Genomic DNA, 19,728 nt, shown 5'->3' with positions numbered 1-19,728 from the left:
GCGAGTGTCTGAGGCTGTGCCAATGCTGTGTGAGAGTCTGATTTGACCTATCATTAAATACTGCGAACATTTCTCGTCACCAAACACAGTGGAAATGGCCAGTCCCCAGAATTCTTTTCCAGGAAGTGGTGAAGGTGCAAACTGCAGAGGCGTTCGAGAATTTCAGTGACTGCAGATTGTTGCTTTGATGGGGATTGTGGGAAGCTTGTATATAAAAGTCCAAATGACCTCCCTCGTGCACATATCTTTGTTTAATGAAGTACATTTGTCACTGTATGCAGCCACTCTTCCACCAACAGGAATGTGTGTGCTATTGCAGGACTGTAATTGGAATTCAGACAAATCTTTCACTAATTTAATCAAACATTTAGTCAGAATTTTGCTAAAACCTCAATTTTTCCAAACAATGAAGGGAGAAGTGACGTCAGTGTGTCAGATCGAAAGTTTAAAAGCCCATTCTGACTGTTTACAACCGGCACAGCTCAGAGGCCGGGCCGCGTGGTGCGGAGGCGAGAGTGTGACCAACTGAGCCAAGCTGACATGTTTGCGATGCTAAGTTTATCTTTTCGGCCAGTTCACTACTGCATCAATTGAAGAATTATAAACCAGTCATTATCAGAAGAAAAGACATCTTGAGAAAATTTCACTTAAGTTAAGTTGTACTGAGAGCAGCTTATCCTAATAAGTAGCCAATGAGAGACTCTCGCTCAGAGTAGCCAATGAGAGACTCTCGCTCAGAGTAGCCAATCAGAGACTCTCGCTCAGAGTAGCCAATTAGACTATTGCTCTTGCTCCCAAGAATCCCATTGGATTTTGGGTTCTAACTGTAAAAGGAATTTCACAACTCCCAAGTGTCTAAAGTGTGTTTTTTCTGATTATTGGGCATGGTGTGACTGCACAGAGTTCACTGTGTCCGCAGATTGCTGATGAGGAAGGATTAACAGGCACCAGAAAAGTATTACAATAGCAAAATACTGCGGATGCTGGAAATCTGAAATAACAGAAAATGCTGGAAACACTGAGCAGGTCAGGCAGCATCTGTAGAGAGAGAAACAGAGTTAACGTTTCAGGCCTGTGACCCTTTGTCAGAACTGGGAAAAATTAGAGATGTAACAGGTTTTAAGAAGGTGCAGAGGTAGGGAAAGGGGGAGGGGAAGAAAGAACAAAAGGAAAGATCTGTGATAGGGTGGAAGGCAGGAGAGATTAAATGTTGCAAATCGGGATGGCAGAATCAACAGCCGCCATGTGAAAAAATAGGGGCAGAGGTTATAGTCTGAAATTTGTTGTGTGTGTACCTTTAAGGGAATAACTGGTCTCAGACTGCAGTACCGGCAGTGACCACCCCTGTATAAAAGGCCCTAGCAGGCTTCTGTAGTTTCAGTTTCCAGGTTGTCTCCATTCAGTAAAGACTTGTTATAATCAACTCCTGCAGTCCGTGTCTCAATTATACACGGACATAATAAAATTGTTGAACTCAATGTTGATTCCAGAAAAGTATTGTCCTTCATACTGCAGCCCTACAACCCCCCTCACCCAATGATCTCTGCATTCCTCTAATTCTGGCCTCTTGCGCATCCCTCACTTCCATCACTCCATTGGTGGCCGTGCCTTCAGCTGCCTGGGCCCTAAGCTCTGGAATTCCCTGCCTAACCCTCTCCGTCTCTCTACCTCTCTCCCCTCCTTTAAGATGCTCCTTAAAACCCACCTCCCACCTGTTCTCATGGGCCAGAAATTCGCGGCCAAAGGCGTGAGTGCGCTCGGGGTACTCACGCATCTGGCCGTTGGAAATGCCGGCGTTCAGCATGAACAGCGCATGCGGGGAACGCCGGCATTTCCAGACCTCGAGCGCGTGCGACTGCACAGGCAGCGCTTGCGCAGTGAACTTCGTAGATTTCATTCATGAAATCCGTGAGGTTAAGTCCTCAGAATTTACACTTGAAAAAAGCAAGCGTAAAGTGGTTCATTGGCTGCGGAGGAAGAAACATTTTATCGTGGAGCTTCTGAAATGCAATATTTTTGTTTGGGAAAGGGAGGGAAGTTATTTTAAGAAATTTTAAGTAAGTTTTAAAGTTAAAATTTTTTTTTTTTTTTTTTTTAAAAAGGGTTTTCAGAACGGTAGGTAGAAGGAGCAATTGTGGCTGTGTGAATGGAATGTGAGAATGAGTTATGTATGTATGTCCACATATATTCCTTTACATATATGTATGTATGTTTTATATTCCTTTACTAATGTGTATGAATGTATGTTTTTAATTATGAATAAGTTACTTTCTCTGAAAGTCATAATTAAATAATACATTCATACACATAAGTAAAGGAATATATACATAACACGCAAAGGAATATATACAGACATACATACTTTCAGAAGCTCCACGATAATAAATATCTTCCTCCGTAGCCTCTGGAGCAACTGTACCCATGCTTTTTTCATGTGTAAGTTGTAATGACTTGACCTCACTGAAAGCATTAATGAAAGCGGCGAATTATACTGCGCACGCGCTGCCTGTGCAGTCGCACGCATTCTGCCTCTGAACCCCTTCGTTCAGAGGACAGGAAATGCCGGTTTTCCCCACATGCACTGTGCATGCTGAAAACCGGCATTTCATCCAGCCAGATGCGTAAGTACCCCGACCGTACTCGCGCATTTGGAAGGGAATTACTGGGCCAACATTTTACATGTCAATAAAATGAAAAATTTAACAATTGCACGACTTGCCCCCTCGCATCTGCGACTGAGGGTCCAAGGAGGTGCATTGCGCAAGAGGTCATCATCGTACGTATCCTCACACTGTTCCCTTTGGGGAACTGTATGAAGTGGTGGAAGGATTTATGGCCGTGATTAACGCTCATTCCGTGACCGTAACCATCTTTGAACCAGCCATTAGGGTGGTTAGTCCTATGGCGGGAGGGTTTTACGGGCTCCCACAACCCATCTGAGGGGGCGGGGGGGCCACCAACACCCACGGACGCAAGTATCCCGCTGGATGTCCACCCAGAATTTAAAGTTGGAGCTCCGACTCCACTTGCCGGGACTGTCTGGAGTGGGGTTCAAAACCCTACTCCTTCTGGCCCAGCGGCGGGGATGCTTACTGCTACGCAAAAGGCCCACTCCGCACAAAAGGTGACACCCATACGTTTCCTGCCACTTTTCCCTCCCCGTGACTGGAGCCCTATGCTGCCATTTCACGTTGCTAATCGGATTGGGCCTTTGTCATAGCGGTAGGATCCCCGCCGCTGGGCCAGATCAGGGTAGGGTTTCGAACCCCGCTCCAGACAGTCCCGGCAAGTGGAGTCGGAGCTCCGGCTCTAAATTCTGGGTTGACATCCAGTGGGATATTTGCGTCCGTGGGTGTGGGTGGCCCCCCCTCCTTGTATAGCTTGTGGGAGCCCGTAAAACCCTCCCGCCATAGGACTAACTGCCCTAATGCCTGGTTCAAAGATGGTTACGGTCACGGAATGAGCGTTAATCATGGCCATAAATCCTTCCACCACTTCATACAGTTCCCCAAAGGGAACAGTGTGAAGACACGTATGACGACGACATTGCTAAATAAATAAATGGAATTTAAAAAATTCTTTTAGGGCTTTTAAAAGTCTTTAAATTGCTTTAATTCTGTTTAAAACTACTTCAGATTACTCAAAATAATGTAAACATTTTAAAAAGTTTATAAAAGTTACCAAAATCTTCAAAAAACTTCCAAAAACTTATTTAAACTGCTGCTTTGCATGTAAAAATGGTTAGCAGCTTGACAGAAACATTGGGGGCGTGTCCAGTGAAACTGAGACCTCAAGGGGCGTGTCTCACTTGCACTGCACGCTCCTGGCTTCGCGCTGGCTGCACTCCTGGGCGGCGTGACGTCATACGCTGCCCGGGATTCTTCTTCTGGAAACACCAATTCCAGGCGTCCCTGGAGCTGATCGGCAGTAGCGCGGGGTAAGTGTAAATACGGGGCTTGCACGCGCTGCAAGCCCCGTTCTGGAATTTCTGGGCCAATATCTCCTTATGTGGCTCGGTGTCGGTGTTTCATTACGCTGCTGTGAAGGGCCTTGAGACATTTTACTATATTAAACGTGCTATATAAATGCAAGTTGTTGTTGCTGTAATGGGGGTGCAGTCACTGATGGAGTTAAATGTTGGACTTTGACCCTGGTCTGTGAGGGCCGGGGATGGAGCCACAGCCTGCTATTGGCTTCTGACACCAACCAATCTGAACGGCAGTTGAGAGGACCGGTGTATACAGTGACCAATCCGATCGCTGTATAATATATAGAGCGGGGGTGGGTAACCCTGGCGGTCAAAGTGCAGCCGCAATGACGTCATCACCAGCGGCTGGCAATTTCTTAAATTCAAAGAAATGTATTTTGTGCCATGATCCTCCTTTTGTAACCTTCCCCTCGGTTCTGCCAGAAGTGGGTAAATGTGTTGTTAATCTATCTGCCTGTAATAATGTTGAAGAGTTTCACCAGATTTTAACCAGTTGAAGAAAGTGTCTTTTCCCTGTTCAGAGACCTGACTCCGTCAAACTGGGCGCGCTCACAACCTTCCATTTCTCAAAGCTAATCTGCAGAAACAGACCAGAATTTTAACCCCCAAAAACAAGTGGGCTGAGGTCGGGTGGGATGTTAAAAAAAATTTAAATCACAAACCCGCCTCCAACTCGCCCACTTCCAGGTTTACCGGAGGCGGGACGGGGGGTGTGCAACTAACCCACTCCGCGGAGGCAGGTTGGGAAATCCAGCAGCTCAAGGGAGGCGAGGACACCTTTAGGGACAAGATAAGTGCCCCAAACGTCCCGCCATCGGAGCCCCCCCCCCCACCCCGACCATCTGACCCACCCCCCGATCAAAGACCCCCCCAACCATCAGACACACCCCACTCCCCCCCCACCCCGACCATCTGACCCACCCCCGAACAAAGCCCCCCACCATCAGACACACCCCACTCCCCCCCACCATCAGACACCCCCCCCGATCAAAGACCCCCCCACCATCAGACACCCCCCCCACCCCGACCATCTGATCCACCCCCCAATCAAAGACCCCCCACCATCAGACACACCCCACCCGCACCCTGACCATCTGACCCACCCCACTCTCTTCCCCCCCCCACCATCAGACACAACCCCACCCCGACCATCAGACACACCCCACTCTCCCCCCCCCCCCACCATCAGACACACCCCACCCTGACCATCTGACCCACCCCCGAACAAAGCCCCCCACCATCAGACACCCACTTCCCCCCCCACCCCACCATCAGACCCCCCCACCCCACCATCAGACACACCCCACTCCCCCCCCCACCATCAGACACACCCCACTCCCCCCCCCCCCCCCCCCAAACCATCAGACACACACCACCCCGACCATCAGACACACCCCACTTCCCCCCCCCCCCAGCCCCCCGACCATCTGACCCACCCCCCGAACAAAGATCCCTCCCTCACTGCCCCAGCTGCAGCCCCCCTACCTGCTCCTGGCCTGCAGTCTCCTCTGGAGCAATCCCTGCCCGACGGGGAGCCATGCCTGTCAATCCGGCTGCTTTCCGGGCGGGGAACCTGCTGCGGGAAATAAAGACGCTCGCCATGGAGTTATAACTCCACAGTGTGCGGGAAAATCCGGACTTCTGGCTGTCTGGGGCCCGTGTGTCTGCGAAGTGATGTTAAACTTGTATCGAACACATTTGGAGCACTGTGAATAGTTCTGATCTCCGTGTTATAAAAAAGATAGAGGCACTGGAGAAGGTGCAAGAAAGATTTACTGGGATGATACCAGGACTGAGAGGTTATACCTATCAGGGAAGGTCGAACAGGCTGGGGCTCTTTTCTCTAGAAAAGAGAAGACTGAGGGGTGACCTGATAGAGGCCTTTATGAGGATGAAAGGGTTCGATAGGGTCGACGTAGAGAAGATGTTTCCACTTGTGGGGGAGACCAGAACCAGGGGCCATCAATGTAAGATAGTCACTAATAAATCCAATGGGGAATTCAGGAGAAACTTCTTTCCCCAGAGAGTGGTGAGAATGTGGAACTCGCTCCCACAGGGAGTGGTTGAGGCGAATAGTATCGATGCATTTAAGGAGAAACTAGATAAACACATGAGGGAGAAAGGAATAGAAGGATATGGTGATGGGGTGAGATGAGGAGGGGTGGGAGGAGGCTCGTGTGGAGCATAAACACTGACATGGACTAGCAACTGCCTCTAAAATCCTGCAATATATTAAGGGGCAGAAATTCGGTATCGCCCCATTTGGGGCGCAATTATCGGCCGGGTGCAAAGTTTAGCGACTGGCGCTAATTATCGCCTCCGACTGCAAACCTGGCCTCTATCGCCCCAGGAGGTGATTGGAGCACTTAATCAGGCGCTACACACCTGTCTTAAGGCGCTAACGCCGAGGAGCGAGGCGCTACCTCACAGCGCTGGCGACGCTCATGTGATGTCAGTCAGCAATGGAACACAGACACACTGGTGCCGGCCAGTTCTTAAAGGGGAGGGTCGATCTTGCTCTCCATCCACATCCTGCTCATTGCAGCCTTGAATCTCGGCCTGGAGAGACCTGTACATCAAATCTGCTGGAAAGAACAATGGAGAGGCCCTGGGAAAGAGCTCAGAGTGCAGCCCCCACAGTCTCTTCTAAATCGATGCAAGGAAGGTCAAATCAAAGTGAACCTGCAAAGTGCTGCTCAGTACCCAAAACTCCTTCACACAGCGTTGGATCTCTCCAGAAGTCTCTCTCTCTCTCAGAATGCGTGGTGCAAAAATGTCACTGACAATCAAAGGCAGGAAGCGGTCACCTTTAAATTGCGCTCCCCCAGTCCCTTCCCAACTGCAAAACGCTCCCCTCTACCTGTCGTTGCTAGCGGCAGGCGGAATGGCAGGGGGTGCCACTCAATATCTGGTCCGGGGCGTTGCACACTCCACTGACGTCACGATCTGCGGGCGCAGGAGATCGTGGCGGTAGTGTTTAGCGCCGCCACAAAATGTCTGGTCAATTTCACGAGTGGCGCAAACATCGCCGCGCGGCCAGGCGCTCGTTGTTTTGTGCCCAACGGGAGGCGCTAATCAACCGAATTTTTCCCCCTAAATGTTTCAAAAAGTGCTTCAAATGTTAAACCATTTTAACTACAATTTATTAAATTAGTGATTACTTTTTATCTTACCTCGCATTTCAGATTATTGGTCCCAGTTAAATATTCACTACCCTGTTAATATATCCACTGGTTATAGGAAGATAGGAACAGGAGGAGGCCAGACAGCCCCTCCAACCTGTTCCATTGTTCAGTTAGATCATGGCTAACCTGTACTTCAATCCCATCACTCGCCTTTGCTCTATATCCCTTGATACCCTTACCCGACAAAATTCTATCGACCTCTGTCTTGAAAACCCCCCAGCAATAGTGGATAATCAAGGGGCCACAAGGAGGGGTGAACTAAAGACAATCACTATCACTAAGGAAAAAGTACTTGGTAAAATAATGGGACTAAAAGACGACAAGTCCCCTGGACCAGACAGCCTGCATCCCAGGGTCTTAAAAGAAGTGGCTGCAGAGATAGTGGATGCATTGGTTGCAATATACCAAAATTCCCTGGACTCTGCAGAGCTCCCAGTGGATTGGAAAACCGCAAATGTAACACCCCTATTTAAGAAAAGAGGGAGACAGAAAGCAGGAAACTATAGACCAGTTAGCCTAACATCTGTCGTTGGAAAAATGCTGGAGTTCTTCATTAAGGAAGCAGTAGCAGGGCATTTGGAAAATCATACTGCAGTCAGCATGGTTTTATGAAAGGGAAATCATGTTTAACAAATTTGCTGGAGTTCTTTGAGGAAATAACGAATAGGGTGGACAAAGGCGAGCCAGTGGATGTGGTGTATTTGGATTTCCAGAAGGCATTCGATAAGGTGCCACATAAAAGGTTACTGCATAAGATAAGAGCTCACTGAGTTGGGGGTAATATATTAGCATGGATAGAGAATTGGCTAACTAACAGAAAGCAGAGAGTCGGGATAAATGGGTCATTTTCCGGTTGGCAAACGGTAACTAGTGGGGTGCCACAGGGATCGGTGCTGGGGTCTCAACTATTTACAATCTACATTAATGACTTGGATGAAGGGATCGAGTGTAATGTAGCCAAGTTTGCAGATGATACAAAGATGGGTGGGAAAGCAAGTTGTGCAGACGACTCAAAGAATCTGCAAAGGGATATAGACAGGCTAAGTGAGTGGGCAAACATTTGGCAGATGGAGTATAATGTGGGAGGTTATCTACTTTGGCAGGAAAAATAAAAACGCAAACTATTTAAATGGAGAGAGATTACAAAATGCTACAGTTCAGAGGGACCTGGGGGTCCTTGTGCATGAAACACAAAAAGTTAGCATGCAGGTACAGCAAGTAATCAAAAAGGCAAATGGAATGTTGGCCTTTATTTCAAGGGGGTTGGAGTATAAAAGCAGGGAAGTCCTGCTACAACTGTACAGGGTATTGGTGAGACCACACCTGGAGTACTGCGTACAGATTTGGTCTCCTTATTTAAGGAAGGATATACAGGTAGAATATCCTTTATCCGAACTTCCGAAAACCTCTAAAAACTGAAAGTTTTTTCGTTCAGCGTAAGTCGTGCGCACGACATGACCAGAGTGGCGCACGACTTACGCTGAGCAGGGCAGAGGGTCACAGAGTTCCCTCCTGGGTAGGAGATTACAGGCCGAGCCGGGCAGTGTGAAGGAGGTACCGGGAGAGTGAACCCAACAATACAGCGGCCCGTCCGATAGCTGCAGCGGCCCGTCCGATATTCTTTTCTCCGCCCCCCCCCCCCCCCCCCCCCCGACCCGACCTGAACCGCGGCCCGTCCGATATTCTTTTCTCCCTCCCCCCCCCCCCCCCCCCCCCCCCACCCGACCCGACCCCTGACCTGATTTGCGGGCCAGCTTAGTAGGAGTCAGCCGATAGCCGGCTTTCCAGAGAAGCAGGAAGGGGAATGAGACACGGAACAGTCGCAAGAGGTAGCCTGAACTTTTAAAATTTATATTAAATACAAATTTCCCAGTCTTATAATAATACCTTCTGAAATCCGAAAACCGAAACTCAGCTGGTCCCAAGGCTTTCGGATAAGGGATAGTGTACCTGTATTTGCATTGGAGGCAGTTCAGAGACGATTCACTAGGTTAATTCCAGAGATGAGGGGTTTGACTTATGAAGAAAGGTTGAGCAGGCTGGGCCTATACTCATTGGAATTTAGAAGAATGAGAGGTGATCTTATCGAAACATATGATACTGAGGGGGCTCGACAGGGTAGATGCAGAGAGGATGTTTCCCCTCGTGGGGAAATCTAGAACTCGGGGGCACAGTCTCAGAATAAAGGGTCGCCCTTTTAGAACTGAGATGAGGAGGAATTTCTTCTCTCAGAGGGTCGTAAATCTGTGGAATTCTCTGCCCCAGAGAGCCGTGGAGGCTGGGTCATTAAATACATTTAAGGTGGAGATAGACAGATGTTTACAAGATAAGGGAGTGAAGGGTTATGGGGAGCGGGCAGGGAAGTGGCTTTGAGCCCAAGATCAGCCATGATCTTATTGAATGGCGGAGCAGGCTCGAGGGGCCAAGTGGCCTATTCCTGCTCCTATTTCTTATGTTCTTATCTGCAGTCTTTTGGGGGAGAGAATTCCAGATATACATTCACCATCTGCTTTATATATATAATATTCACTGGTTCCAGTTATATATTTACAATCGGGAACTGCTTATAATTTTAAGTTTAATCTGATGTTATTTTATCTTTTAAACCTGTTTTGATGATATAATCCAGAATTTAAAATAACTTAAAATGATTTTATATTGAATTAGTTAAAAGGAAATGTACCAATACAAGTGATGCAGTTAAACTCTGCATGGAATGAAAGTAAATAAAATGATTGCTATTTAAATATTCCACAGCAGTGGAGAAATCGCGACTGGAGTCAGATTGAGCTTCTGAAAAGTGACTCAAGCCTAAAATCCCAGCATGTTCCAGAATGTGTGTTAAAATCTTCCTTCAACCGGTTTCATTTGAAATAGCGCACGGGTTTCCGTCTGCAGAGGAATGTTATTGTGGGGCAGGGGACTGCAGCTCCATCCCTTTACCCGACTTGTGATATTTTGTTGCTGTTTGTCTGCTATTCACGACCTTGATCACCAGCCTCAGGAGATGGTGTGAGCGACGCTGCCCTTTCAGCCCAATTATTCTACATTTCCTCCAACACTTGCTCCCCTTTATGACTTGTGTTTATTGATCTATCCAGCGTTTTTTCTTCTGCATATTATTTATTCTCATTGTTCTCTTCCAGCTCTGTGGCTGCGGACTCCTGGGAGTGGGCATATGGCTGTCGGCGACCCAGGGCAGCTTCGCCACCTTAGCCCCGAGTCTGCCTTCGCTCTCGGCTGCCAACCTGCTCATTGCCATTGGGACCATTGTGATGGTGGTTGGATTTCTCGGATGTCTCGGTGCCATCAAGGAAAACAAGTGCCTCCTTTTGAGTGTGAGTGACAATAGTGGAGGACTGTGCACAGCACTGTTCACTCATATCATTCGATACCACACGCCTGCTCACAGCTGCCGATAACCAGACATTCCACACATGGGAAGCCTTCTCATCTCAAATGAGCAAGCTTTCTTTTTGTGAATTAAGTTCCTCTGTGAAACCCTGTGGTCAGATATGGTGTAGATTAAACCTAGATAGAGCAGCGTGCGCTGGTTCGAATCAGAAATGTATTCTCACTATAACTTTTCATGGGACACTGGCACCAGTTCTGGGACAGGAAGGAGCTGTACTGATGGGACGGGTTCCACCTGAACCGGGATCAAATCAAAAATCAAATCAAATCAACTTTTATTGTCATTGTTAGTGCACAAGTGCAGTACAACGAAATGTAGGCTTGCGGCTCCCGAGAGTGTACAATTTGGATTAGGACACTTAAACATTTCAACATACATTTGTACATATATATTAGCATAAATATGACCATAATAAAGTGCATCGGCAGATGTGCAGGCTTTAGTGTTTATCTGTGGAGTTCAGTAGGATGACAGCCCTGGGAAAGAAGCTGTTCCTAAATCTGGTCGTACGGGTGCGAATGCATCTGTAGCGTCTTCCAGATGGTAGGAGGGCGAACAGACTGTGGCTGGGGTGGGTAGGGTCTTTGATGATGGTCCGTGCCCTCCGTAGGCAGCGTTTCTGATATATATGTTCTATGGTCGGTAGCCGGGTGCCGGTAATGCGTTGGGCAGTTTTGACTACCCGCTGCAGGACTTTCCGGTCATGGGAGCTACAGCCGCTGTACCATACCGTGATACAGTTTGTCAGGATGCTCTCTATAGTGCAGCGGTAGAAGTTAGAGAGGATCGGGGGTGACAGATTACATCCCTTCAGCCTCCTCAAGAAATATAGGTGCTGCTGGGCCTTCTTCACCAGAGAGGAGGTGTTGAGGGACCAGGAGAGGTCTTCCGTGATGTTTCCAGGAGAGGTTTTACTAGTTTGCCACCTCCCTATTTACCCTTGTCCTAGTGGAAAGGGTAACTAGGGAGGTGGCAAACTAGTAAAATGGGGGGAGGGATCTACAAGAAACGTAACCAGCCTAACTCTAAACAAAACAGGAAAAGAGAGCACAGGAAAGAATAAAGTAAGGGAGGACATTGATGGCAAGGGAATAAATAGTTATAGAACAGAAATCTAAAAAGATGGTTAAACATAAAGTGAGAGGAAATCCTATTAAAAACGAGTTAAACTGTACAGCAATGCACACAGTGTCTGTAATAAAACAGGGGAGCTGGAGGCAATCGTATGTTGCGAGGAACCAGACATAGTAGGGATTACTGAGACATGGCTACAGAAAAATCAGGACTGAGAATTAAACATTGCAGGGTATAACATATTTAGAAAAGAAAGAGGGGAAAAGGGGAGGTGGAGCAGCTGTACTTATTAGGGATAACATAATGGCAGTAGAAAAAAGTGGCACAGATATCGGCAAGACAAAAATAGAATCCATGTGGATAGAGATAAAAGATAATAAAGGATCAATCACACTAATAGGTGTAATCTACAGACCACCTAATGGTGGAAGGGAGGTAGAGGAAGAAATATGCAGACAAATTAGGGAAATGAGTAAAAAACATAGAATAATAATCATTGGGGATTTCAACTGCCCCGATATTAATTGGACAGAAGAGGTAGGTAAAGGGGATAAGGGAATGGAGTTCCTACAATGTGTACAGGACCCTTTTCTAACCGAATATGTAAAAAGCCCAACAAGGGAGGATTCGCTATTGGATCTAGTAATGGGGAATGAACCAGAGCAGATAAGGGAAGTAAAAGTAGGGGAACATATAGGCAATAATGACCATAATATAATACGTTTTAAGATGATAATTGAGATGGACATAAATATGATGAAGACCAGGTTAATAGATTGGAGAAAAGCTGATCTTGAGGGGCTGAGAATAGAACTTGGGGGGGAGGGCAACAATATTGGCAAACAATGATGTAGAACAGCAATGGGAAACATTTAAAACGGTGTTCAACAGAGTGCAGGAAAAATATATTCCACTAAAAGGAAAGAACTAAACTAAACAATAATGAGACTCCATGGATGAATAAAGCCACAAGGGAACAATTGAGGGTAAAGAAAGAGGCATACATTATGTACATGGACAGCAGGGGCGTGCATGATAAGAGAGAATACGAAGAGATTAGGAGAGAAGTCAAAAAAATGATTCAGGAGGCAAAGAGGAACTACGAAATTAAATTATCAAGGAACATAAAACAAAATAGTAAAATATTTATAGGCACATCAATAAAAAAGGAAGGTTTGGATGGGAACAAGGCCATTAAGGGATAGTCAGGATAGGACAATACCACAAGTAACGATAGAGAGATGGCAGAAATATTAAATAATTACTTTGCTTCAGTATTTACCAGGGAGATAGAACAGGTGGACATGACATTGGATGATGAGATTAGTAATGAGATAACTGCATTTAAAATAATAAAAAAGGGGATTATTAAATAAATTAATTAAACTCAAAGAGGATAAAACCCCTGGTCTGGATGGATTCCATCCACACATTTTAAAAGAATCTAGGGAAGAGATAGCAGAGGCATTACTACACATATTTAATAATTCGTTAGAAAAAGGTATAGTGCCAGAGGACTGGCAGATAGCTAACATCATACCAATATTTAAGAAGGGGGATAGAACATGTCCAGGGAATTATAGACCAGACAGCTTAACATCGGTGGTAGGAAAAATAATGGAATCCCTACTAAAGGAGAAAATAGAAGAGCATCTCGAAACCAAAAATATAATAATGAATGGTCAACATGGATTTCGAAAGGGAAAGCCTTGCTTGACCAATGTTATTGAATTTTTTGAAGAGGTAACAGTGAGAGTAGACAATGCTAATGCAGTAGATGTAATTCACCTGGATTTTCAAAAGGGTTCGATAAGGTACCCCATAATAGACTGATGAACAAGGTCAGAGAATGCGGAGTCAGGGGACAAGTAGCAGAATGGATTGCTGGCTGGCTTCAAGACAGAAAGCAGAGAGTAGGGGTAAAGGGTAGTTATTCACAGTGGCAGAAGGTGGGTAGTGGTGTTCCACAAGGATCAGTGCTGGGACCACTGCTGTTTACAATCTACATTAACGATTTAGACTTAGGAATCAAAACACATTTTCTAAATTTGCGGATGATACACAGATAAATGTGAGGTATTACATTTTGGTAGGAAGAATAGGGAGGTGACTTATTACTTGGAGGGTGCGAGTCTAGGTGGGGTGGAGGAACAAAGGGATCTCCGAGTACAAATACACAAATCACTAAAAGTTGCGACACAGGTTAGCAAGGCCATAAAAAAAGCAAACCAAGCACTAGGGTTTATTTCTAGAGGGATAGAATTGACAAGTAGGGAAGTTATGCTAAACCAGTATCGAACCTTGGTTAGACCACACTTGGAGTACTGCGTACAGTTCTGGTTGTCATATTATAAAAAGGATATAGAGACACTGGCGAGGGTGCAGAGAAGATTTACAAAGATGATACCAGAAATGCGAGGGTATACATATCAGGAAAGGATGAACAGGCTGGGTCTCTTTTCTCTTGAAAAAAGAAGGCTGAGGGGTGACCTAATAGAGGTCTTTAAAATTATGAAAAATTTTGAGAGAGTGGATACAGAGAGAATGTTTCCACTTGTGGGGAAGAGCATCACTAGAGGCCATCAATATAAGATAGTCACCAAGAAATCCAATCGGGAATGCAGAAGAAGCTTCTTTACCCAGAGAGTGGTGAGAATGTGGAACTCGCTACCACAGGGAGTGGTTGAAGCGAATAGTAGAGATGCATTTAAGGGGAGGCTGGACAAGCCTATGAGGGAGAAGGGAATAGAGGGTTATGCTGATAGATTTAGATGAGGAAAGACAGGAGGAGGCTCGAGTGAAGCATAAACACCGGCATGGACTGGTTGGGCCGAATGGCCGGTTTCTGTGTCGTCGATCCGATGTAGAACTGTTGTACAGAAGGAAATTTTCTTTTTAGTTATGTGCTAATTTTTAAACAGTGTCTAAGCAGTGCTCAGTAAAGACTTGCATCGAAACATAGAAGATAGGAGCAGGAGTAGGCCATTCGGCCCCTCTAGCCTGTTCCGCCATTTAATGAGATCATGGCTGATCACCCAAATTCAGTACCCGGTCCCTGCCTTCTCCCCATATCCCTTGATCCCTTTAGCCTCAAGAAATATATCCAACTCCTTCTTGAATATATTTAATGAATTGGCCTCAACTGCCTTCTGTGGTAGAGAATTCCACAGGTTCACCACTCTCTGGGTGAAGAAATTCCTCCTCATCTCTGTCCTAAATGGCTTACCCCTTATCCTTAGACTGTGACACCTGGTTCTGGACTCCCCCGCCATCGGGAACATCTTTCCTGCATCTAGTCCTGTTAGAATTTTATAAGTTTCAATGAGATCCCCTCTCATTCTTCTAAACTCTAGCAAATATAAGCCTAATCAACCCAATCTCTCCTCATACGTCATTCCTGCCATCCCAGGTATTAGTCTGGTGAAACTTCGCTGCACTCTCTCCATGGCAAGAACATCCTTCCTCAGATAAGGCGACCAAAACTGCACACAATACTCAAGGTGTGGTCTCACCAAGGCCCTGTACAACTGCAGCAAGACATCCTTGCTCCTGTACTCGAATCCTCTCGCTATGAAGGCCAACATACCATTTGCCTTCTTAACTGACTGCTGCACCTGCATGCTTACCTTCAGCGACTGGTCCACAAGGACACCCAGGTCTCGTTGCACTTCCCCTTTTCCCAATCTATTGCCATTCAAATAATCTGTCTTCCTGTTTTTGCCACCGAAGTGAATAACCTCGCATTTATCCACATTGGGCAGATGCATGGCAAATGCAGTATAATCACCCAACCTGTCCAAATCATACTGGAGTTTCTCTGCATCCTCCTCACAGCACACACGCCCACCCAGCTTTGTGTCGTCTGCAAACTTGGAGATATTACATCTAGTTCCCTCGTTTAGATCATTTATATATATTGTGAATAGCTGGGGTCCTAGCACCGATCCCTGCGATACCCCACTAGTCGCTGCCTGCCACTCAGAAAAAGACCCGTTTATTCCAACTCTTTGTTTCCTGTATGCCAACCAGTTCTCTATCCAAGACAGTACCTTACCCCCAATCCCATGTGCTTTAACTTTGCACGCTAATCTCTTATGCGGGACCTTATCGAAAGCCTTCTGTAAGTCCAAATACACTACATCCACTGGTTCTCCCTTATCTATTCTACCAGTTACATCCTCAAAAATTCCAGTAGATTAGTCAAGCATGATTAACCTTTTGTAAATCCATGTTGACTTTGTCCGATCCTTTCACTGTTTTCCAAGTGCTCTGCTATTACATCTTTTATAATGGACTCTAGCATTTTCCCCACTACCGATGTCAGGCTTACCGGCCTGTAATTCCCCGTTTTCTCTCTACCACCTTTTTTGAATAGTGGGGTAACATTAGCTACCCTCCAATCCATGGGTACTGTTCCAGATTCCATCGAATGTTGGAAGATGATCAGCAATGCATCCAATATTTCTAGGGCCACTTCCTTAAGTACCCTAGGATGTAGATTATCAGGTCCTGGGGATTTATCAGCCTTCAATCCCATCAATTTCCCTAACCCCATTTCCCTACAAATACTGATTTCTTTCAGTTCCTCCCTTTCATCAGACCCTATGTTCCTCGACATCTCTGGGAGGTTATTTGTGTCCTCCTTTGTGAAGACAGAACCAAAGTATGTATCAACATATTGGTCCAAGAAACCATCCCGTAAACACTCCAGGAATTCCTCCTCCACAGTATTGTTACTAATTTGGTTAGCCCAATCTATATGTAGATTAAAGTCACCCATGATAACTGCTGTGCCGTTATTGCACGCTTCTCTAATTTCCCTTTTAATGCCATCCCCAACCTCCGCATTACTGTTTGGAGGTCTATATACCACTCCCACTAACGTTTTCTGCCCCTTGGTATTTCTCCGTTCTACCCATACAGATTCCACATCATCAGAGCTAATATCCTTCCTTACAATTGTGTTAATCCCTTCTTTAACCAGCAATGCAACCCAATTCCTCTTCCTTTTTGCCTATCTTTCCTGAATATTGACTACCCCTGGATGTTGAGTTCCCAGTCTTGGCCACCCTGGAGCCATGTTTCTGTAATCCCAATCAAATCATATTTGTTACCTCTATTTGCGCAGCTAATTCATCCACCTTATTACGAATGCTCCTCGCATTAAGACACAAAGCCTTCAGGGTTGGTTTTTTAACGCTCTTAGACCTTTTAGAATTATTATTTACTGTGGCCATGTTTGATTTAAGCCGTTGATTTCTCTGACTGCCACTTTTGTTTTTCTCCTTCCTATCTTTTGCTTTTATCCTTGTTTCCCTTTCCTCTGTCTCCCTGCTCAGGTTCCCAACCCCCTGCCATTTTAGTTTAAACCCTCCCCCAGAGCACTAGCAAACACTCCCCCTAGGACATCGGTCCCGGCCCTGCCCAGGTGTAAACCGTCCAGTTTGAACTGGTCCCACCTCCCCCAGAACCAGTTCTAATGTCCCAGGAATTTGAATCCCTCCCCCTTGCACCATTCCTCTAGCCACGTATTCATCTGAAATATCCTTCTATTTCTACTCTGACTAGCACGTGGCACTGGTAGCAATCCTGAGATTACTACCTTTTGAGGTCCTATTTTTTAATTTACCTCCTAACTCCCTATATTCAGCTTTTAGGACCTCATCCCGTTTTTTACTTATATCGTTGGCACCTATATGCACCACGACAACTGGCTGTTCACCCTCCCCTTCCAAAATGTTCTGCAGCCGCTCTGAGACATCCTTGACCCTTGCACCAGGGAGGCAACACACCATCCTGGAGTCTCGTTTGTGGCCGCAGAAACGCCTATCTATTCCCTTTACAATAGAATCCCCTATCACTATAGCTCTACCCCTCTTTTTCCTCCCGTCCTGTGCAGCAGAACCACCCTGGTGCCAGGAAGTTGGCTGCTGCTGCTTTCCCCTGATAAGCCATCCCCCTCAACAGTATTCAAAGTGGTATATCTGTTTGAGAGGGGGATGTCCACAGGGGACCCCTGCACTACCTGCCTGCGCCTACTACTCTGCCTGTTGGTCACCCATTCCCTTTCTGCCTGTGCAGCCTTTACCTGCGGTGTGACCAACTGATTAGACGTGATATCCACAACGTCCTCAGCATCGCGGATGGTCCAGTATGTATCCAATCGCAGCTCCAGCACCGCAATGCAGTCTGCCAGTAGCTGCAGCTGGACACACGTCTTGCACACATAGTTGTCAGGGACACAGGAAGTGTCCCTGAATTCCCACATAGCGCAGGAGGAGCATACCATGGGGCCGAGCTCTCCTGCCATGACTTACCCTTTAATTAATTCAAATTAAATTAAATCAAATCAATCCCACCAATTACACTACAGTTAAATGATATACTTAAGGGCCCTGGTTTACCAACAGTCCCCGTTGCACCACAGAGAGCTTAGAAACTATAGACCACAGAGTTTAAGTTTAAAAAAGGGAGAAATACTCACCAACCTGGTGATGTCACACTTCGATTACTTTTTACTTCTCTCCCTCCCTCTGAGCTCGGAGCTCTGAGATTGGTAAACCTACCTGAGCCTCGCCGCTGCTTTTACCGCTGCCGCCGCCTCGGCTGCAGGAAGATATCAATAAATTGGTCAGGTGGGTGGAACAGTGGCAAGTGGAATTCAATCTGGAGAAGTGTGAGGTACTGCATTTGGGGAGGGCTAACAAGGAAAGGGAATACACATTAAATGGTAGGACACTGAGAAGTGCAGAGGAACAGAGGGGCCTTGGAGTGCATGTCCACAGACCCCTGAAGGTAGCAGGCCAGGTAGATAAGGTGGTCAAGAAGGCATACGGGATACTTGCCTTTATTAGCCGTGGCATAGAATACATCGGAGCAGGCTCGAGGGGCCGAATGTCCTACTCCTGCTCCTATCTTCTATGTTAAGAGCAGGGGGGTTATGCTTCAACTGTATAAAACACTAGTTAGGCCTCAGCTAGAGTACTGCGTGCAGTTCTGGTCACCACATTACAGGAAAGATGTGATTGCACTAGAGAGGGTACAGAGGAGATTTACAAGGATGTTGCCGGGAGTGGAGAATCTTAGCTATGAGGAAAGACTGGATAGGCTGGGTCTGTTTTCCTTGGAACAGAGGAGGCTGAGGGGAGACCTTATAGAGGTGTATAAAATTATGAGGGGCCTAGATAAAGTGGATAGAAAGGACCTATTTCCCTTAGCAGAGGGGTCAAAAACCAGGGGGCACAGATTTAAAGTAATTGGTGGAAGGTTTAGAGGGGATTTGAGGGGAGATTTCTTCACCCAGAGGGTTGTGGGGGTCTGGAACTCACTGCCTGAAAGGGTGGTAGAGGCAGGAACCCTAACCACATTTAAAAAGTACTTGGATGTGCACTTGGGATGCTGTAACCTGCAGGGCTACGGACCAAGAGCTGGGAAGTGGGATTAGGCTGGATAGCTCTTTGTTGGCCGGCGCGGACACGATGGGCCGAAATGGCCTCCTTCCGTGCTGTAACTTTCTATGATTCTCTTCTCCTTTGCAGTAGTGGAGGTCGCAGGGTTGGGAGGTGCTGGTGTGAGTTTCTGCAGTGCATCCAGTACCAGTACCACCAAAAGCAGAATAACTAGTCATTCGTCACTTTGCTGTTTGTGGGTTCCTGCTTTTCATAAAGGTTGCCCTCTTCACCCACGTAACAACGGTGACTGCACCTCATAAATATGTCATTGATGTGAGGTGTTGCGAGATGGCCCGAGGGGCGCTATATAAGTGCAGATGTTGTTTGTTCTTCACCTGTCTGAATATCAGGACGTGATTAGCGGTTCTCGAATGGTTTTTAAGACCCCGGGTGTTTGATTTACAGAATTCCTAACTCACGGCTGCTTGAATAACGGGCCGTCTCCTTTCTCTTTTCTCTTTCAGTTTTTCATTGTCCTGCTCGTCATTTTCTTTATGGAGCTGATTCTCGTCATCCTGTTCTTCGTGTACAGGACAGAGGTAAGTTTCTGCCTTGTTGTTCAGCTCCTGGAGTCATCGGAATAAAACCGGGAAATACACAGCAGGTTTATCGGGA

The 19,728-nt window shown here is 46.4% G+C and overlaps 1 protein-coding gene across 3 annotated transcripts in view; it reads left to right on the top strand.

Moving 5' to 3' along the window:
* Window positions 1–19,728, top strand: part of tspan9a (tetraspanin 9a) — a 424,140-nt gene that overhangs the window by 374,874 nt on the left and 29,538 nt on the right. For all 3 annotated transcript variants that reach the window (XM_086009714.1, XM_086009715.1, XM_086009713.1), the window contains 2 exons: window positions 10,320–10,511; window positions 19,578–19,652. In XM_086009714.1, coding sequence (XP_085865840.1) covers window positions 10,320–10,511; window positions 19,578–19,652 — 267 coding nt within the window. The remainder of the gene's footprint in view (window positions 1–10,319; window positions 10,512–19,577; window positions 19,653–19,728) is intronic.

The sequence above is a fragment of the Somniosus microcephalus genome, chromosome 16 (assembly GCF_052327205.1).
Source record: "Somniosus microcephalus isolate GS21.2 chromosome 16, FLI_Smic_1.0, whole genome shotgun sequence".
NCBI lineage: Eukaryota > Metazoa > Chordata > Chondrichthyes > Squaliformes > Somniosidae > Somniosus > Somniosus microcephalus.
The sequence above is the reverse complement of the archived record's forward strand: the minus strand, read 5'-3'. Positions and strand labels throughout refer to the sequence as shown.